Genomic DNA, 23,336 nt, shown 5'->3' on the forward strand with positions numbered 1-23,336 from the left:
ATAGAACACAATACACAGTCGATGATGATGAAAGCCTATCTCGGTATGAATTTGGTGATGGGTTATCATGTTTTGCCATCATTGAGAGATTACTGGTCTAATGATCCAGATACAGGCATTCCTTACATTGCAAATGTAATGCCTAGAAATAGATTTGAAAATATCCGCAAAAACTTACACTTTTGCAACAATGAAGACCAATCAGATAGAAATAGCGCTAACTATGATAGAGCATATAAAATCCAGCCTGTAATGGATCATCTGAACAGTTCTTTTTAAAAAGCGATGAATAACACCAAAACATAATCCACTGACGAGCATATGATAAAATTCAAGGGGTACAATATTATGAAACAGTATATCAGAAATAAACCTATAAGATGGGGGTTTCAAAATGTGGGGCAGAACTGATGCTAAAATGGGCTATTTGTTTGAATTCGATCTGTACATGGGGAAAAAATCATCAGAAACTGAATATGGGTTAGGCAAATCGGTTTTTATTGATTTATGTATTGTTATGTTTAGTAAAATGTAGTTGAACCCAATACATAAATGTTAGTAATTTTAATTTATTGGCAACCTTTTCGTCCATTGGGTCCCATGTCCCATGAAATTCTATAAAACCAACTATTTTTTCCTACATAATGATGATATTTTATGTTAAATAGATACCTAATAAAGTCATTTTAATACCTAAAAACTTTGTATTACTTTATAAGTCCTTCTGGTCCTGAAAGGGTTAAAGAATATTATTTAATTATTATTTAATATTGCTTTCCAATTTTACATTTAGAAAGTAAAGTCACCATGTAATAACTAAGCCTGAAAAACATATATGACGTATAAATAATAACCAGAAATTATTTTAGTTTTGCGAAGCAAAAAATATCTCTGGATTAATCAGCTTTTCAATTAACTTCACACACTCCCATTTAAACCAGTTATAAGCGTTATATGCATTACATTCAAAGGATAGTGCACACGCTCCGTTTTTAGGTTGTGCACATGCCATAGGTTTCATTTTATTTCTCCCCTCCCTCTTTTTTCTCTGTCAAAAGGTCAGAAAAATCCTATAATGGCATATTTTTTTTTTTTAATGTGGTTCCAAACCCAGGAAAGGTTTTCGTGTAAACCTATAGTACATTAATACCATACCATAGGTGGACTAAGGATATTGTTTTATTAATTTTATATTTTTCTTTATTCAATTTTTTATATAGTCTAGAAACCCTGCTCTAGAAACCAAACATGAAACTTTTTCAAGCCACTTCAGGCATCCAATAAATGAGACAGCAGTCTCAACACTGGGAGATGAAATTATCTCCCACCCAAAATCAAGAATTGCTTAAGAGTTTATCAGTTTATCAATAATTTATCAAGAACAATATAACTCTTCCTTTTCTAATATGAAATTATAATTAAGCATTAAAACAAAAACACTAACAATTTTAGCAACAAAATGAAGCTAGTATAATAAAAGAAATCAAAATGATATTAACTTATGCAGGATCAGAGTAAAATCCAGACAATTTATTTTTAATCCTTTTTGCTTGTCATACACTGAAGTGTCATTAGTAAACTCTCATATTTCAGCTACATGTCACTTTTAGTGTTGCAGAAGTGAATACTGTACTAATTATATAAAAGTAATTTCATTTTTTCAGTAATTTCTGATTTCATACTTATTTTAATTTCCTTAAAATGTTTCTAGATCCAGATTTGATCAACTGGTAAAGGACTTACTGAATTCAAATTCAGCAAAACATTCAAACTAATTAAATGTTGTCAAATGAGAATTATTTTCATAGCCAATCTGCATGCTATTTCCATTTCCATCACTTCTCTAATAACTTCACAGTGCATGTGAGGTTATTAGAGACCTCATAACTATGAAACACAAAATATACTAAAGAAACATATAAACACAGTAAAATATTTATTGATAAATTTAAATATCAGGTATTTCAGAAAGAATAATTCAATCCATCTTCAGTTAAATAACAAATAATTGTTCAAGGCAGGTACAAATGGCTAGAGACAAGTATAACAGAAAGGAATCAGTTTAGGTGGAATGAAGCTTAACATAAGAGTATAAAAAATAAATCAAATAATTACAGCCACATAGGATCAGAATATTCCATATTTTCAGCATGAATAAATCATTATTCTAATTCCAAATAAGAGTAATTAATAAGGCCTCAAAACTCTCATTGAATTAGAACAGCTCCTGTAGACAAGCTTTGTATCTTTTTAAAGAATTCTACGGTCAGTGTCAACAAAATGCTGAGACAAACAAGACTTCACTCACCATAACAGATGTAGTTCTGGTATAGTTCGCCCACCAATAAGAGGTCCCTCGACACTTCTGCGCATGTCAGAAAAAGGAGAATCCATTCCAATAAAAGGGTAATCAATCTGTCTTCTGGGATGAGTTTGTTTATTATTATAGGTCGGAAAATTTAGCTTTTCTTTTACGAACATTGTAGTTTTTGAAGTGTAACTATTTTACTTGTATAACAGTTGGAAAAATGTATGTAGTATTTTGCATATACAATATACGTAGTACGTTGCATAACAGTAGGAAAAATGTACGTGAGTATTAACAAATTAAAAAAGGTATAGCGTAAAACAAAAATTTAACTAAGTTTATTTTTAAGAAAGTTTTCTATAAAATAAAAATAATTATAATGAAAAACAGAAATTTTTTCAAGTGAACTCAGATATTCTAAACTTACAGTTGAGAGAACTGAGACACTTTAATGTCCTAAACCAATTAATTATTTATGACTTGTTGTGACTCTTTTAACAAACCCATGCAAAAAAAGGTTGGAAAAAAATACCATTATCAAATACTTTTAATCTTCATAGTCATCTGAATCGGTGTCCGAATCGCCATCACTTTCACTTAAACTGATCACCAAAGGTTCGCATAATTCTTCGATAATTCCATCTCTGTCCCAATACATATTTTCCAATGAGGTGACATGAGAGCAATATTTTCCCCAGTTTTGAACTGTAATACTTTCAATCGCCTGTTCTAAAAGCTTGAAAAGTTTCGACATGTCAATATCTCCAGTTACGTTGCAATGGTGAATGAAACTTTTCACTTCTGCCCAAACATACTCAATAGCATTAACATCACAATGATATGGTGGTGGCCTCGAAGCTAGAAATCCATGAGCATCTTTGAGCATCATGTCGAATTTAAATAGTTTAGTTGTGGGCGAGTTTCTTTTGACCAAATTAAGCAATTCAATTTTTCGCATGTCTGGGGAATGAGAAATGTTATTTGCAGAGAGCCAATCCATAAGAACTTGCTTCTTATTAGACCAATTTGGAACTTTGTTTAATCAAATAGAGTGATATGAAGCATTATCAATTATAACAACAGCATTTTTTTAGGAAGGTTTGGAATCAGTTTTTCTTCTGCCCACTTTTCGAAAATTGTAGAATTCATTTGCCTAAAGTAATTGCCTTTGTATAGTAAGTTTGAATTCGGTAAAAAAAACCCATTTCTCCACCCGCACACAAAATTATTATGCACCGTGAGGCATTTCCGGTTTGTAGCACTCCACATTCTTCTTTAGACTGCCAACATTTTCCATAAGTTAAATTACTATCAATCCAAGTTTCATATCGATACACAATCGGTCTTTTCTCCTCCCTGAAACATCTTATTGCTCTCAAATACTGCGTTCTAGATAAAACAATGTCACTTCGCTCCATGATAAGTTTCCTTTTATTCTGGGACTTTTTAAAACAAAATCCGATTTCATGAAGTATTTTCCTTAAAGTTTCTCTTTTCCAAGGAAAATTAATTTTTTCTTTAAGCACAAGAATCAATTTCGGAACAGTTGTCACTCTTTTCTCGACCACGTAAAATTCGTGAATAGTTCTTATAACATCTACATCAAAATCATTCAAAGCTATGGTTTAGATGGTTTTCTTTCTCTGGTGCTTTTTTTTAGGAGATTTCAATTTTGACTTAACTTCACCTTTTGATTCCCTACGAATTCTTTTAATAGTCGACCCCGATACGCCCACAACTGCACTTGCACGTTTTATGACTTGAAAAAGGGGAACAATGAGACTGCCTTTTAACGATTCTTTTTCGCAGAATGTCAGCACATTATTCAATATTCTTTTGCAAGAACTACTGAAACTACAGTCAACAAGTTCTGTTGTTAAACAACAACAGAACTTGTTGACTGTACTGGATCCATCATACAAATTAATAATAAAAAATAATGCAAAAAAGTGACAACAAAAATCAAGCTAGCACTAGTAAGCGACAGACAAGAAAGCACGTGATTTCGCATGTTGGCGACGAATTCATACATCCTTCATTTCTTTCTCCCCTTCAGCATGAATCGACTATTCTTGGCAAAATGCCAAGAAGGGGTCTACAAACGGTGGGCGAACTATATTCATTAATCCTTTTCTCAATGGCATATTCGTTTATCCAAAATACAAGAGGTAACCCTTTCATTACCTTATGATAATCTGATATACATCAGGTAAAGAAAGGGACAGCAGCCTGTCCTTAGTGGTGATGGACAAAATTCTTGAGTATTAGCTACATGGTACAAAGGTAAAGACAAGTTGAAACTTCTTCAAATCCCTGGTGATCCTGTAAGAAATGACCAAAATATGTAGAATCCTGAACCTCCCCACCCCCTTTTCTCTCAAAATGTTCACACAGGAAGAAAGCCTGTAACTATGATTCACTGGATATGATGGAATGTAACTATTTACATGCATTCTTTCTAAAAGTAAAGTGTCATAAAAAATAATACTCCACAAAATCCACACCATTCATTCTTCTAATAAAGCTCTACAAAAGAAGCTACTTATTCTAAATGCTTGATGCAATTAAATGGTTACAATTCCTGTAATATCCAAGGTGATAGATGACCTTCACTATCCAGTGAAACAACAACAACAACACATAGCTTCTTGGAAGCCTGAAGCAGCTATGCCATATTTAAATAACTTTCATGGCTTATACATGTAAAAGCTTGAAGCAATTAAATGGTTACAACTCCTGTAACATCCCAAGTGATAGATAACCTTCAATGTCCAGTGAAACAACAACACTCAGCTTATTAAAGGCCTGAACTGAAGTGGTCATGTCATGTTTGGGTCCAAAGCAAGAGTTATGTTTCTCTTCCAAACATATAGTGTAGTGATCCAGACTTTTTTCCCATCTTTAAAGGTAGGTAGTCAAGAAGTTCTGCAGGTTGAAACTTCTTCAAATCCCTGGTGATCCTCTAAGAAATGGCCAAAATATGTCTGTCAGATAGTGTACAGAACCATTGCTAGCTGTCAGATAGTGTACAGAACCAAAACCAGAGATCAAAGCGGTTAGAGGTTTTCTAATTATTATAGGTATCTCCATGGAGTCAGTAGACTCATCGCGGGAGACCAAAACTAGCAAAACAATATCTCTCATATCTCTTCTTGAATTCATTTACAGACGAAGAGCTCACAACTAAGTCAGGCAATGAATTCCACTCATTCACCACCCTCCAGGCAAAAAACCTTGTTCTGACACCCTTGTTAACCACACTCTTCTTTAATTTCCAGGGATGACCTCTTGTTATTCCATCACTATCACACAGCTGAAACATTTCCCCTGCATCAATCCTATAAAAATCTTTCAGTAATTTAAATGTTTCTATCATATCCCCTCTTCTCCGCCTATCAACCAACCTCTGCAATCCACAAGCTCTCAATCTATCAATGTAGGGAGCAATTTTTACATCACTCACCAACTTAGTCACTCTTCTCTGAACCCACTCGACAGCCTCCTCATCTCCAAGGAATCCAGGTGACCAGACCTGAGCACAGTAATCCCAATGTGGAAGTATCAACGCTTTATAAAGGGGAATAATAACCTCTTTATCTCTGGATGTCAGTGTGTTCCTAAACAACCAAGTAATTCTATGTGCAATCTTGGACACCTTAGCAACGTGTCCTCTGAACTTCATCTCCATATCTACCAACACCCCTAAGTCCCTAGCCTCATCAATCTCTTGGAGTACTGTTCCATCAACGTAGTACACAGCTGGTAATCTTTTAATCCCAAAATGCATGACTTTACACTTTTCCACATTGAACTGACATCCATTATCTTTTGCCCATTCTACCAGCTTATTTAAATCATCCTGCAAACTTTCAACATCAGCTTGAATTTTTATTGAGCTACCCAACTTTGCATCATCAGCAAACAACTGAATATCTCCCTGTAAGCCATTTCCTATATCTTTTATTTAAATTAAGGGGATATTAAATCCCACATTGTTTTAAAATCGAATAAGAAACTCAAAGATTGGAATCAGAGAGGTTCTTGCCGAATATAGTAAACTATAAAGTATCGGCGACCACTAGCGTGAGCTAATGCAAGTGACCCTAGTATGTAGTACAATACCGGACAACTCGTAGCAAAAGTGGTGAAGTTCTGATCGCTATTCTTAGGTATTTCCCATAAAGTAAAAACACATTTCCTAGGAAATGTATGCTGTTATTACATTATGGTGGAAGGTCACTACCCAGACCGGTTTCAGCCTTTTTTGAGACTTCATCAGTGAGTAGCTAGACCAATTAATACCAAAGTGTATAGCGAAAAGAACTTATATACTTTGCTATACGAGTTTCCAAACAGGTGCAACCATTAAGTTACTTAAATATAATTTAAGTTTCCAAATTATAAGTTTCCAAACAGGTTTAAGTAACCATTAAGTTATTTAAACCTGTTTGGAAACTCGTATAGCAAAGTATATAAGTTCTTTTCGCTATACACTTTGGTATTAATTGGTCTAGCTACTCACTGATGAAGCCTCAAAAAAAGGCTGAAACCGGTCTGGGTAGTGACCTTCCACCATAACGTAATAACAGCATACATTTCCTAGGAAATGTGTTTTTACATTATGGGAAATACCTAAGAATAGCGATCAGAACTTCACCACCTTTGCTACGAGTTGTCCGGTATTGTACTACGTACTAGGGTCACTTGCATTAGCTCATGCCAGTGGTCGCCGATACTTTATAGTTTACTATATTCGACAAGAACCTCTCTGATTCCAATCTTTGAGTTTCTTATTCGATTTTAAAACAATGTGGGATTTAACATCCCCTTAATTTAAATAATGCTTATATTGCCGAAATGAAGCTTATTAGCTCTTTATATTTAAGTAATTTAAATTTCCTGTATCATTTATATACAAATTAAACAACAATGGCCCAAGCACAGAGCCCTGAGGCACACCACTGGTCACTTGCCTCATCCTGGACTCAGCTCCTCCATACACCACCTTCTGGTATCTCTCCCTGAGCCATTATCCATATCACCAATTTAGTATCCATTCCCATCTGCTCAAATTTGCATAACAGTGTTCCATGGGGTATCCTGTCAAAAGCTTTAGCAAAATCCAGAAATACCACTGTGTAACCAGTTCCTCTGTCCAACTCAGATGTCATTCTATGATGAAAAGTTAATAGATTGCTAAGGCAGGATCTACCTTTAACAAAACCATGTTGGCCTCTATAGAATATCATATCCTGATCCACCCATTCTTGAATTTTGTCTTTAACCAACTTTTCCAATGCTTTTACCACTACTCCTGAGATGGTGATTGGTCTGTAATTAACTACCACAGTTTTAGAGCCACCCTTATGCAAAGGAACCACTTTGCCTAACTTCCACTCCCTAGAGACCATACCAGAGTTCAAACATAAATTAAATATCCAAATAAGAGGGGTTGACAATTCATTTGCACATTCACGCAACACCCGAGCTGATATTCCATCTAAGCCTACAGCAGTGTTTGCATTTAAATTTTGCAATATATTAAATACCTCTGATTCTTTAGCTTCAATTCTCACATTAGTTATTGCTACAGGTACAGAGATATCTCACTTGGGTGATAGACTTCTGAAAAGTGATCACCCAGTAACTCGACTATTACATCTGATTTTGTCACCTCAATACCATCAGCACCCACTAAAGTTATCCTTCTGAAGTCATTCTTCCTTTTACTTGCTACATAGCAGAAGAACTCTTTGGGATTATCCTTGATCTCTTTGGCTAAGGTCTTCTCATAATCTGATTTAGCTTTTCTTACTATGCTGGTCACCTTCCTAGCTTGAGCCTTGTACTGCTCATGGGTGTACTGATCGCCTTTCTCCTTGTAAATTCTCCATAACATTTTCTTTTTTTTGCAGATCAAACTTGATACTACTGCTCATCCATCTAACACCTGCCTTGTTTGACTTCCTGACCATGGGGATACAATCTGATATTGCTTTCCTCAGATACCCACTGATTTTATCCCATGCACTGCTAACGTCTTTCCCCTGCAATATGTTCTGCCATGGGATGGTTGCAAGCTCACTCTGAAGCTTGTTATAATTGTCTAACCTGTAGTTCCGTATATACCCCTTCTTAACAGAAAAATCCAGACTTTGCAACCTCCCAAGTCAATACCACATGATCGCTTTCACCAATTGGAGGTAACAAGGACACCTTATGCATATAACCTCTGAACCAATAACCAGGTCTAACACTCTCACACCGCGTGTCCCTTCAGTTATGGGCTGTTTCAAGTAATTATCTCATAGATGTATGAACTCCATTTCCTTTTTGCTACATGATATTTCCTCCTTCCAATTGATATCACCGTAATTAAAATCCCCAATAATAATCACTAAGCCTGCACTCAATTGCATTAATTTGCTGATGCATGAATTCAATATCTCCCCCTGTACTCCCTGGCCTATAGCAGCATCCAACTGTATATTTGGTTGCATTGATCACTATTTTGCACCAGACCGCCTCAAATGAACTCTCATTCACATGTCTATCATCTTGATATACTACTTTCTTTGGCTGCAACACATCAGCTATCATCAACAGTACTCCTCCCCCTGTTCTATCTTCTCTATCCTCCCTGAAAATACTGTACCCATCATATTCAATTCCAGTGACCACATCTTCTGCTGACAGCCAAGTTTCGCTAATGCCTACAACTTTTGGTGAGATTGCACTGACTAATGCCAAAAATTCTTCTCTCTTATTTCGAATATAATCTCGTTGCCATCTAAGCTATCAAGTCATGCCTGGAGGGAGGAGATAATGGTGCCACATTATGGCATGGAAACTGGATGTATTCTGTATGGCAACATATCTAAGAGTCTATTTACTCCATTATATGTTCCCTTGGTCTTTTCTCTTCATCTTTGAAATACTAACATGACAGAAAAACTAAATAAATATAGTGTCCCTTCAATTAAATGAAAAATACTTTCAAAAAATTCCAAAAAAGTAAAAAAAAATGCAAAAAAATTCTTCCACATTTTCTTCAACATATGTGGAAACACCAACTTAAATGATGTGCACTATTACCCATAGACATCCAAAACTCAAGCCTCTGTTGATCAAACCCTAAATCTCTACCACAGCCCATAACTATCCAAACTACACCCTATATGAATTCTTCCGCCATGAGGTGGTATACTTGTGCTTTTGTGCAATCCAATATCTCTTGTTAAAGGTGTCTAATCTGAAATTCCTCCATTGTAACTGTCTGTGGTTAAAGATTTTCATGTCTCATTATGTACAAGGCATGTCCAGAAAGTAAGGTCCATTCATTATTTACCACCAAATAAGATATGGGAGGAGGGATTGCATATGTTGTAGCTTAGAATGATTCATTAGCTAGCTGTTGATCATTTTACTTTCGCTGCATTATTGCTTGTTGTCAACGAATAATTTACATTGAGTGGTGTGATAAAAAAATCCCACAGTTGCGAGGTTTATGGTGATGCAGGTTTTGTTGCAGAAAACAACAGTTGTGCAGAAACTCATCTACAACTGTGAAGGTTTATGGGCCTAAAGTAATGAGTGACAGTTAGTTTAGGTAATGTTGTTGTTTGTTTAAAGATGGGTGCAACAATATTCACAATGAAGGATGCAGTGGTCAGCCAAGTGTGGTAAAAGATGATTTGGTGGAAAGAGTGAACACGAAAATTCGTGAGAATCATTGTTTCTCAATTACAGAACTTTCTTTTGAATGCCTGCAAGTTTCACACTCAGTCATTCATGAAACTGTGACAGAAAACTGGGGCATAAGAAATTTTTCTGTCAGATAAGTCCCAAAAATGCTGACCAATGCGCATAAACAGCAATGAGTGAAATCAACTCCAGAATTTTTAGAGCATTATGAAAATTAAGGAGATGAACTTTTTTTCTCATATTGTGATTGGTGATGAAATGTGAATTTCATACATAAACATCGAGTCAAAACAAAAATCAATGCAGTGCCACCATTCATCGTCTCCAAAATCAAAAAAATTCAAACAAGTATCGTAAGTCAAAAAAACGAGGCCACTGTCTTCTGGAATTGAAAAGGGATCTTGCTCAATTTTCTTCAGTGAGGAACAACAATTAATGTTAATGCACATTGTGAAATGCTGAAGAAACTCAGATAAGCAATTCAGAAGTTTTGGGTGGAAACCTTGACCACCCACCCTACAGCCTCAACCTCATATCTAATGAGTACCTCTTGTTAGAAGAGCTATCAAAGGAACTGGACAAATGGAACAGTGTGGTGATACAGAATTATGGTGGATTATATTAATAGCAAGAAGAGCAGAACATGGTTTTAAAACACAGAAAAAACTGCAATGAGTACGTCATGAAGTGTAGTAACAACTTCAAATATTTGGAAAGTGTACTGTCTAGTGATGGAGGTTTAGAACAGGAGATATCAAGGAGTTCGATGGGCCAAAAACTATAGTGTAAGTAGTTTGCTTTGGAAGAGCGAGATCACACTGAAGTGCCAGCTCAAGTTTTTGATTAACAGAAGTTACTTTTTTTGATTTTTGATTTAGATACCCAACAAGTTGGTCCTTGTTGGGGATCTAAATAGCAGAGTAGGAAATGATTGTGAGACATACAAAAATATTTTGGGAAAATTTGGAGAAAAGAGCAAAGCTAATAATAATGGCAAATATCTGTTGGATTTCTGCTCAGGACATGGACTGGTTATTACTAACACCATGTTCCAACATAAAAATGTACACAAATTCACATGGAGAGAAGAGGCTAAGAATAAGAAAAGTCTCATTGACTATGTTATTGTTGATAGTGATGTCTTCTCCCTGGTGCAGGACACCAGAGTGTACAGAGGATTTGAAATTGGAAGTGATCACTATTTAGTCTTGAGCAGGATAAAATTGAATTTCATATTGAAAAGAATAACATGTAAGAAAGTTTTAAAGCGAATAAAAGTTGAGCAGCTCTCAGATGTGAACTGGAGACTAAAATACAGAAAAATTATTGAAAAGAAAATTAAAGAGTTTGAGAACAGGAATCAAACCTTGGAGATTCAGTGGCAAACTCTGAAGAAAACATTGATTGATTCTGCCAGAGAGGCATGTGGTGAGGTTGTGTGCAAGGATAAAAAAATCAGAACTCCCTGGTGGACACAGGAAGTTAAAGAGGCAGTGAAGGAAAAGAAGAAAGCATATCAAAAGTTCCTGGCAAATAAGTCAGCTTTTACTCTTACAGAATACAGAGACAAATGTAAGGAAGCTAAACAGTGTGTAAAACTAGCTAAACAAAAGTCATGGGAGGACTTTGGCAAGAATATAGAAAATAAATATCAAGAAGGTGGCAAAATATTCTGGAGGTTGTTGAAGAAGCTTAAGAATGGAGGAAAGAGTGCTGTAAAAGGAATTAGAGATGATAAAGGTGACATGAAAACGGGAGAAAAAGATATCCTTGAAGTATGGAGTAATTACTTTGAAAAACTGCTAAATGAAACAAGCAGTGATGACAGCACAGTGATAAAAAAACACTGACCAGGCATGCAGTCAGGAATACATATCCATACTAGAAGTAGAAAAGGCAGCAGGAGTAGATGATATTCGACCAGAAATGCTGAAGTATGGTGGTATAAGTCTAACAGTGGCTGCACTGCATAGTTCAGAAAGCCTGGACAGAGGGACGAATTCCCGATGATTGGAGTAGAGCTCTCATAGTGCCCATATATAAAAAGGGAAATAAAACTGCATGTGAGAATTACAGAGATATTTCCCTACTGAGTGTTGCTTGCAAGATCTATGCAAGTATACTTGAGAAACAGTTGAGAAGAATTGTGGAAGAAAAGCTTGGTGAAGAACAAGCTGGATTCAGGCCAAATAGAGGCTGTCAGGATCAGATCTTCACTTTACGACAAATAGTCGAGAAAGCATGGGAACATAACAAAGATCTGTATTTAAGTTTTGTCGATCTGGAAAAGGCATATGACAAGGTGCCAAGAGAGAAGCTATTCAATACGCTTCAGTTATATGGTGTCAATGGGGCATTATATCAAGCAATACTTAGTCTTTATTTGAGTTGTAAGTCAGCAGTTAGAATTGAAGGAAGTACAGGAAGATGGTTTAATGTTAAATCTGGTGTGAGACAAGGATGTACATTATCCCCTCTGTTATTCATTATCTATATGGATCACATTATGAAGGAAAGTGGTATTAAACATGATATCAAATTTGGAGATGTTAATGTCAGCTCTTTGCTTTATGCGGATGATGTTATACTTCTAAATAAATCTGCTACAAGTCTGCAAGATTCTCTGACTAAATTGAATAGCTGTTGTAATAGATATGGTATGAAGGTCAGCAATAAAAAGACAAAGACAATGAAAATGGGCAGAATCATTGAAAATGTCAACTGTGTTGTGAATGGAGAACCTGTGGAACAAGCAAAACATTTCAGCTATTTAGGCACGATTTTTACTGAAAATGGTAAATTAAACATAGAAATAGACAACAGAATCAGCAAAGCTGGTATGGTGGGAAGTCAATTGAATTCATATGGAATAAGAGAGAAATCAGTCGAAACACTAAATTAACTGTGTACAAGACAGTGTTCAAACCAGTTTTAACTTATGGATCTGAGAACTGGATCAGAAGTAAAACACTTGACCAAAGACTAGAGACCACAGATATGAGAGTCCTGAGAAAGATTATAGGCATGAACAGATGGCATCAATGGCAATATCATATTAAAAACGAGGATATTAGGAAAGAACTTGACATTGTCAGCATCCAGGAATGCGTTAGCAGAGCTAATCTTAGGTGGTATGGTCACTTAAACAGAATGGGCGAGGAAAGATTAGCAAAACAAGTGTTCTCTGCCAGGTTGGCAGCAAAACGACCCAGAGGAAGACCAAGATATAGGTGGATTGATACGCTACAAAATGCTTTAGACGATAGAAATATAAGATCTGATAATGTTGGAGTCTTGACAAGTAACAGACTGATTTGGAGGAAAATTGTAGATAGGAAATTAATAATGATGTAATTTTTTTCATGTAGTACTATCATATCCTGTACACCCCTTGAGGGTACATGGCAGAATTTGATGATGATGATGAAGTTACTTTTTTGTAAATTTTTTTCTTATGTAGCAGAGACAAACTAACAAAAATGGACATAAGCAGAATAAATAGTGTTGAGAACAATGCTGATAAAACAAAGGAAAAAATAGAATAAGAAATACAGACTTGCAAGACATTACTGTGACTAGAAAGTATTGACAAAATGATTGTAATTCTAGTTTGGATGTATATTTAGAAAGAATAGCAAGATGGATATGAAATGAAAATTGAGGTGAAAAAATTATGAGAGGACTGAGAGAAGTTTCTGTTGGAGTAGTATTTGTTGATAAGTCAAAATTTACATAATGTGAACTACTTCCTACATAAAAATCTTTTAAATGAAAGACATTCTTTTATGACAACACATCATAAAGGGGAAAAGCATTTTTATGAAGAAATGTTTATCAATATTACCTTGACAGTACCTCCATAGCCAGATCCAACCTTATATATTGTTCCCCCACTTAGAATGTACAAGTATTTGCCATCACATGTAATTGAGGATCCTTGTCTATACTTTGCTGTAATAACAAAACAACTTACTGAGAAAAAAGCTCATTAGATTATTAATATTAAGATACTAAAATGGAGGATATTATAAATCCAGCCATATTTCATAACCAAAAAATAAAATAAAATTAAAAAAACAAAAATAACTTTTTTTACTTGATAAAAAATTGGTAATAAGGATACCATGCCTTAAGCCTACATACCAGGAAATGATTTTTGCACTACAATCCCATTATGTATGCACTACAATCCCATACATAAGAGATTGCACTACAATCTCTTATGTATGGGATTGTAGTGCATACATAAGAGATTGTATTGTACATGCACTACAATCTCTTATGTATGCACTACAATCCCATACATAAGAGATTGTAGTGCATGTAGTGTAATCTGTGGGTAGGAACCCTATTCTTTACTGAATACTGAAAATTGTAAGAAGCAGATTTCACGTATCTGCAGGTGAGATAGAAGTTGAAATGAACTGCGTCACAAAAGAGAAAGACAGGAATCAGCAATTAGCCAAACTGTCCTTTTCTGATAGCATCAAAAACATGAAAGCAATATTTTAAGGTTGAGTGAATTTGATTTGTCAAATGTTAGTAGATGAACATGTGAAAAGTAATGCTGAACAGAAAAGAATGTGAAGTTTTTTTAGAGGATGAGGAAGCTATGGATGGAGTGTTTGTGCCCAAGAAAAACTATAGTTTAATGTCATCTAAGAAGAGACAAAAATCTATTCCTGTCTAGCAACTGGGTATTTCCAAAGGTAATAGAAATTGAAATTTAAGTTTTTCTTACCTCTAGCCAGTAGGTGTCTCCCATGTCAAACAGGTCAAAGGATAAGGACTTAAGATACTAAGAAACACACTGGTCCTAAAGGTTGGGAAATTGTTGCAATGGGCTGAATGTAAGAAATCCATGAGTTATAAAACATACTGGGTTTACAAGCTGGACCACAATGACAATTGAATGGAACAGTCTAAAAGACTGAATTGAAATATGGAATATAAATTCAGACATCATCTTACAAGAAACCAAATGGCAAGATCATGGAAACCCACAAAAAATAAAATAATATTCTACAGTAATATTTAATGACTATGTAGAAGAAATATTATTTCAAAAACAAAGAAAAACAAATGATTCAAAAATGAATGTAAAGAAAATATAAGAAACGTAATAAGACAAGATTGAAAATGCAAGATCCACCACTAGTGAGTACTAAGAATTATAAGAGCTGTAGAAATTTAACTAGTAGAATACTGCATCTAAAGAAAAGGATGGCAGAGAAAAAAATTAACTGAGAAAAAAATTAACTGAAAAAATATTAAACTTAATTGGAAATATTGAAAATAACCCAGTGGTTCTTCAGATGCAGTGGGATACTTAAAGGGATATAAATCACAAACTCAAATAACTAATAACCATGAAAATTTAATTACCCAGGAAAAAGTAACTATTGAGGACTTCAGACAGTATAACAAGGTGTGAAGTATCTGATGGCTTTCATTCAGATACACCACATTTTACTTTTTATAAATTAGGTAACTTTTCTTAAGTAATGTTAATATATATAAAAAAGTTTAAAAGAAACTGGGATAATTAAACATTTTTCCCTCCCCTTTTTTTTACTGTAATGTAATGTAACAGTTTTTTTATTAATATTCTGTCACAAAATTTAATATAGCACTATAATTAAATTCACTTGTCACTGTCTCTAAAAAGAATATAAAAATTATATAATTCATTTTTTACAATACTATTTAAAACATTTTTGGAACTTTAGTTTTATGTTACAAAGTATCATAATAAAACTTCAGCTGCATTTCATAATAACCACAATGCAGACAACATATGAAGGAAATAAAGTTTCAAGTTCAAGAACAGCCCGACATTTCAGCCAGCAGATACCAGAGTGAAATTGTATAATAAAAATGTACCAGAAAGTTTATTTTACACATTTTGTTTTACCCATGCAAGGAAGTTAGTATGAGAGGGCCATTGAGCTATACTGGAAGTTTGAAGTTGGAATGCATGTGCACTGAAAATTTAAGCATCAACAAATCTAAGTAATAGCCATTTGTACACTGCTGTGGATACTAGAAGGAGAATGTGGGTTCTGGTTAGAGAAGAAAATGAGTTTCTTCTCTAACCAGAGAAGATGGATCAGAGATATGGCCAATAACCAAACAAATACTAGATAGAATGAGGAAAGCTGAGAATAAAATGGAGAGAGCCATGCTAAACATCAGATTGCAAGATAAAATAAGGAATGACGATACAAGAAGACAAACAAAAGTGTTGGATGTAGGGGAAGAGACTTTAAAACTGAAATGGAGGTGGGCAACATGCATGGATGAAAAGTAATAGCTGGACAAAGACAATCACCCAGTGGCATCCGTATGAAGAAAGACGAAGGGCAGCACAACCAGTGAGAAGATGAAAGGATGACTTAATGGAGATGGCTGGAGAATGCTGGTATAGGGAAACAAATTGGAATTAAGCCATTTTAATAACCATTTATGGTTATAAAAATGGCTTAGAAGAAGAATGTTTAAACTAAAATCTTCTGAGGTAGGACAAGGTTCTTTATTGGAAAGAATGTTGAATTTCAATTAGTGAGATTTTGAATTCGAAATTGAATGAACTGATTGTATTGGAAAAAGCTAAACTTGTAAATCCTAGAAAGTATTTGAAAACTAATTTGTTGTTTTTTTTTTGTAGGGGAATTTTTTTTTCAATCTTTTTTTTCCCTGAAATTAAATGTATAAGTGTGAGAGATAGTGTATCTGTTATGAATTTCTTTTGAAATGAATTTTATGTAAATAATATTTGTATAATTATTTTAATTAAATAATGTTCCTTTTATATTACAATTATCTATCTACCTAAATATTTTTCAAAGTTTATTCACTTGCCTCTAAGAAATTATATTCTTAGTTTAATCTTGTATCCAAGTGTAAACAAATAAAAATTTGCACGTGAAGTAACATCACATGCTAGGCTACTTGTATATAGAGCCTAAAGACTTCACATTAAATGCAACGCACATAATCCATAATACAATGCACATATCCTTATGGACATGTGCAATGCTATGCATTATAAGAAGGGCCACTACCCAGACCAGTTTTGACCTTCACTGAAGACTCATCAGTGGAAGTCAGACCCAGAATTGATACCAACATTGAAGTAATGCAGTCATATTTTCATATGCAAGTAGTCAAAAGGTACCTTATTGCTAAAATACCCTGGATTAGAGAAAGATGTTTGAAATTTTTCTCACTTGGTTATGCTATAAATTAAAGATGCCAAAAAATTATATTCTTGGTATAATCCTTTATGTAAGTTTAAGCAAATAAAAATTTGTATGTTAAGTAGCATCATGACTGAGCTACTTATATATAGAGGCTAATGACTTCACATTTGGCCCTTCCTATAATGCATAGCATTATACATGTTTGTAAGGATATGAGCATTGCATTATGGGATACTAAGGCATTTAATGTGAACTCATTAGCTTCAATATAGAAGTAGCCCAGTCATGATGTTACTTCATGTGAAAATTTTTATTTGTTTACACTTGGATAAAGGATTAAACCAAGAATATAATTTCTTGGAATCTTTAATTTATCTCTTAAACAAGACAAGAGAAATTAAAAAAAAATATGAGTTTAATAGGTCAAAGGGAAATTAGAATTGTTTTCAAAGTAGATGAATACATTGGAAAGAACTCAAATATGATTAAATAATACTTGCAATGTGAGCCTAAGCTATGTTTTTTTTTTTAGGTGTGGGAATAAACAAAAACACTAAAGAAAGATATGTTAAAAAAAATATATATATAGGAAGACTGATTTACTCAGTTGACTAGAAATAATTAAATTATTTCTAGTCAACAAATTATTTCTAGAAAATAATAAAAACGGAATGACTAGAAACCGAGAAAAGTGAAAACAAAATTTAACAGCACAACTAGTTTCAGCTTATATCAGCCTTCTTCAGGTGCATATTAAAAAAAGAAATAACCAGTAAAAACAGAGGAAATAACTATAAACACCACAAAAAGTTAGTGTATATATTTCAACGTTGAAGTGTTGAGGTCCTGGGCATTCAAACTGTTCTCTCATTAGCTTCATTGTTGGGCGTGTGCATGCGTATAGCATCTCGTGAATGCCAGTATTGGATCGTAGCACAACGACAGTCTGAAAGGTTGCAACTCAGGTTGTTGTTGAATTTGGGGGGGGGGGGGGGGGGGGGTGAGAATGATTTCTTTAGATTCTATTATCTTCCTTTCTAATTCATTGTAGCAACGGAAAATGTTATTAGACTTCTTGTCCCATAGAACTGTATGGCTAAGGTTTTCTTCATTAGAATTGGTCGAGAACAGAACATGACTCGACAGAGCACTGGCTTGTGTTCTCCCATAACTGACGTCTCTCATATGTTCTTCAACGCGCGACTTGATCGATTTCTCTGTTTGGACAAAGTATGGTATATCACAGTTGCACCAAATCTGGTAAACACCGGGATATTTAAGGTTGTGATGTCTAGTTTCGGACGGCTCATTAAGGAGTGAATTTTTGAAAGGGATGTAAATAAAGTTCTTATGTTGTATTTCATAATCAATAGTGTGAAATGTTACCTTTCACACTATTGAGCTCTTCATTATAGCGAGCAGCTGAATTTAATAGGAATTTGTCAATTGTTTTTTGTGAATAACCATTCAGTTGAAAAGTAGTCCTGAGAAAATTGAGTTCTTTATTAAGTTCGATCTCATCATCAAGAAAAGAGCGAGCATGATGTCCTAGTATAGAAATGATTCCAAACTTTTGAGAAGGATAATGATGGGATTGACCATGGAGATATCTGTTGGTGTGGGTAGGTTTTCTGTAAATCGAGATTTTTAATTTCTCCAAGAAATGGGTCAGTTTAATGTCCAAAAAAGGAAGAGAACCATTAGCTTCAAACTCAGCCATGAATTTTATTTTCGGATGTTGGTTATTTAGATGTTCTAGGAAGTTCAGGAGAGATTCACGGCCATGGCTCCAAATCAGGAAAATGTCATCAATATATCTTTTTCAAATTCTTGGCTTTAAAGGATAAGAGGAGATAGTTTTAACTTTCAGATGTTCTAAATGGATTTCGCAAGTACGGGTGATAACGGATTACCCATTGCAAGACCATAATTTTGTTTATAGATGGTATCCTGAAACTTGAAGTATCCTGAATGGATGCAATGCGTAAGGTCATGATCTTTTTAGATAATTTATATTTGAGTACGTAAAAGAACTTCATTTATAGAAACATTGGTAAATAAGGAGACTATGTCAAATCTTGCCATGATTTCATCTTCTTTAATAATATCTTTTATACATGATACAAAATCTGCGAAGTTTTTAATAAAAGACGATGACTTACCGGAAAAACATTTAACCAGATATCTGGAAAGTCAATTCCTTCTACGATAGGTCGAAGGGGTATTTTCCTTATGAATTTTAGGTAGTCCATATAATCATGAAATTAACAGATGGAGAGAATGAAGAGAAATGCATATGTTTCTATGTAGTTCAGAGATTGTCCTCAGTAGATTGTTGGTCCGGTTGTGGAGTTCACGGGTGGGATCTCTCTCTCTCTCTCGAGGATCGAGTAAGTGTCACTCCATAACAATTCCATCATCTTGTTGTGATACTCATCAATGTTAAAAACAACTGTGGTATTGCCTTTATCCACAGGAAGGAAGGAAGATGAAATCATGGCAAGTTTTGACATAGTCTCCTTATTTACCAATGTTCCTACAGACGAAGTTTTTACTACTCAAAGATAAATTATCTAAAAAGATCATGGCCTTACTTACACATTGCATCCACTCAGACAGGATACCATCTATAAACAAAATTATGGTCCTGCAATGGGTAACCCATTATCACCTGTACTTGTGAACATCTATTTAGAAGATCTGGAAGTTAAAGCCATCTCCTCTTATCCTTTAAAAACCAAGAATTTGAAAAAGATATATTGATGACATTTTCCTGATTTGGAGCAATGGCCCTGAACTTCCTAGAACATCTAAATAACCAACATCCTAACATAAAATTTAAGGCTGAGTTCGAAGCTAATGGTTCTCTTCCTTTTTTGGACATTAAACTGACCCATTTCTCGGAGAAATTAAAAATCTCGATTTACAGAAAACCTATCCATGCTAACAGATATCTCCACGGTCAATCCCATTATTATCCTCCTTAAAAGTTTGGAATCATTTCTGCACTAGGACATCATGCTCGCTCTCTTCTTGATGATGAGATAGAACTTAATAAAGAACTCAATTTTCTCAGGACTACTTTTCAACTGAATGGTTATTCACAAAAAACAATTGACAAATTCCTATTCAATTCACCCACTCGCCATGATGAAGAGACCAATAGCGTGAACAGTAACATTTCTATACCACACATAAGCTCTGTCTCACCTAAACAGACCAAGGTTCTTAGGAAATACAACATAAGAACTTTATTTACACCCCTTCCGAAAATCTGCTCCTTAGTGAGCCATCCAAAACCAGACTTCACAACCTTAAATATCCCAGTGTTTACCCGATTTGGTGCAACTGTGATATACCATACTTTAGCCAAACAGAAAAATCGATCGAGTTACGCACTGAAGAACATATGAGACATCAGTTATGGGAGAACACGAGCCTGTGCTCTGTCGAGTCATGTTCTGTTCTCGACCAATTCTAATGAAGAAAACCTTAGCCATACAGTTCTATGGGACAAGTCTAATAACATTTTCCATTGCTACGATGAATTAGAAAGGAAGATAATAGAATCTAAAGAAATTATTCTCAACCCCCCCCCCAATTCAACAACAACCTGAATTACAAAGAGGAAATGAATTTCCTCTTCAATGTTGGTTTTTTCCCTTTCATTGCAGTTTTAGTGGCCATTACAATAAAAATAAACTTTTATATTAAAAAAAAAAAGCATTACATATGTATGCAACTCACCAGAAAATAAACTGCTCTGCTTGAGAATAACACACTTATGATTTTAAATGCACTTTCCTGGCAGAAAACAAAGACAATTTTCAGCAATAAACACTTTATACAGTAAACCCTAGATGGCGAACCTATGGTACTCGTGCCAGAGGTGGCACATCAATGATTTATAGGTGATATCCTTTTATACGCTTATAAATTATTCAAGTTTTTTTTTTAATTGTTACAATATGTACAAGCTGAATTTTGTTTTTCACAAGACAGCAGCTATAAAGACACTTTGGTGTGGTATTAACAAAAGATTGCATGACCCAAAGACAAAAGCAACCGACACGTGTTGAGTTGAAATGCTAATTCTCTTCAATCAAATTCCATAACATCTGAAACTGTCATAACAACATTCACAACAGGGTGTCATTTATCGTTCTGATGGAACTTCTCATTACTGACTGGCTCAACTCACACAAACGTTTCAACCCTTGGTTGAATTTTATGGCTTCTTGTTTGCATTTGAGGTGGCAGACTCACACATTCATTATATGGCATGTTTCAATTCTTGGTAGTCTTTTATTTTAAGTTAGCCTTTGTGATCTGTCATAATGACATTGAGAATTTCAAATGCAATAAAAAAACACTTATTTCATAATTGAAAAATTGGACAACAGTTTTTAGTTAGATACTGTGTTTCAGTGCAACATATGGTTTTGCTTAAGTCTATACAGCGTAGTTTCTGTGAGAGGGGAGATGTGATTTATTAGTGAGCGCCGTTTTTATTCTGTCTCTAATTGCACTATTTGTTAAGAATGGCACAGACTGCAAAAGCCCACTGTACAGTGCCTTATTCAGTGATACAATAAAACTAAATTCGATACTTATAACTACTTGTGCGATACGGGCAGACACAAATTTAACGAAGATAAAATTTGATTTTTAAGTCCCACGGTGAAAAATATGAAAAAATAAAATAAAATAAAAAAAATAAAGGGTTACTAGAAATTGTAGACTGCATTATATCGAAACCACATTGAACAAGGGATACCACAATTTGTAGACTGTGTTATATCGAAACCGCGTTATATGAGGGTTACCTGTATATATATTATTACAACATGACACCTCCAAGGAGTCCAAAGACTCATCGAGGGAGGGTACCTACTCTACAACTCTGTCTCCACCATTCAACCCACCAACTACAGCGAACCGCATCATCTACATCAACACCATCTACTGCCACCACCACTCGTATTTTCACAGACAATCACAAACATCCATGCCAACGGTGGGATTCGAAACCCGCAGTTTTTTGGTGGAGAGCGAATACACTAACCGCATTCCATTCAATGAAAATAAAACTGCAGCAGAACTTAAGAAAGTGGAGGAGCATCCCTAACAACTGAATTTTATCAAGCTAATATAGAAAAAGAAGAAAACCAATGAAGTGGAATATAGGCCAAATTATGCACTTGATAAAAGGTGACTGCATGATTATTAGTAATTATATTCTTAGTTTAATCCTTTATCCAAGTGTAAGCAAATAAAAATTTGCACGTGAAGTAGCATCATGACTGGGCTACCTGTGTGTGTGCGTGAGCGCGTGCATATACAGTTATCTCACACTTGAACACCTTGCAAGATACTATGTACACTGCTCTGGAAAAGAATTAATATATATGCTTTAAACATCATTTTAGACTATCAGTGTAGTTTTGCAAAGGAAAGCTGGCAATTATATTTTCACACTTTGGCAACTGTTAGAAAAACAATTGCACACAGTATTTGTAGACTATAAACAAGCATACATCAGCATACACCAAAATGCATTTATGGGATGTAATGAGAATTTTTAGAATATCACAAAAGTATAAAGTATAGTACAACTATGTTATCGCCACATCTTATATACTAGGCATATTTTCTACAGGAATAGTGACTGAGTTTTGAAATAAATTCTGATTTCACCAAGAAGATGCTCTTTCACTTATCCTGTTCAACCTAGCAATGGAAAAAAAAAAAAAGTCTTTAGAAACATGACATGACAAAAAAGAATGGAAATGTATAGGAAGAACACTGTACTGGCTTATGCTGATGACACTGTCCTCAGAGGGTCTTTGTCAGGATGTTATACAGACTACATTTAATGTAATTGAGGTGAGTAAGCCTATGGGTCTTGGCATAAACCAGGACAAAATTAAATGTACATTTTTAAGGATCAATCACTTATCCAACTTGGCTGTCTTTGAGCAAGTGGGCATAATGAAATATCAAGGAGTATACATTCTAGAAATTCAGAATACTCTTAATAAAATCTGAAGAAAAACTATTTAAGTTATTCTATGATCGATCTTAACCTATGGTGGTGGAAAAATCAACAACAAGCAGACAAA

General features: G+C 34.6%; 1 protein-coding gene across 1 annotated transcript in view; it reads right to left on the reverse strand.

Annotated features, from left to right (window-relative positions):
• Window positions 1-23,336, reverse strand: part of hiw (MYC binding protein highwire) — a 1,014,282-nt gene that overhangs the window by 954,099 nt on the left and 36,847 nt on the right. Inside the window, exon 6 of the mRNA XM_090402616.1 lies at window positions 13,857-13,963. Coding sequence (XP_090258742.1) covers window positions 13,857-13,963 — 107 coding nt within the window. The remainder of the gene's footprint in view (window positions 1-13,856; window positions 13,964-23,336) is intronic.

This window comes from Typopeltis vanoorti, chromosome 13 (assembly GCF_054136105.1).
Source record: "Typopeltis vanoorti isolate ZY-2024b chromosome 13, IOZ_Tvanoo_1.0, whole genome shotgun sequence".
Lineage (NCBI taxonomy): Eukaryota > Metazoa > Arthropoda > Arachnida > Uropygi > Thelyphonidae > Typopeltis > Typopeltis vanoorti.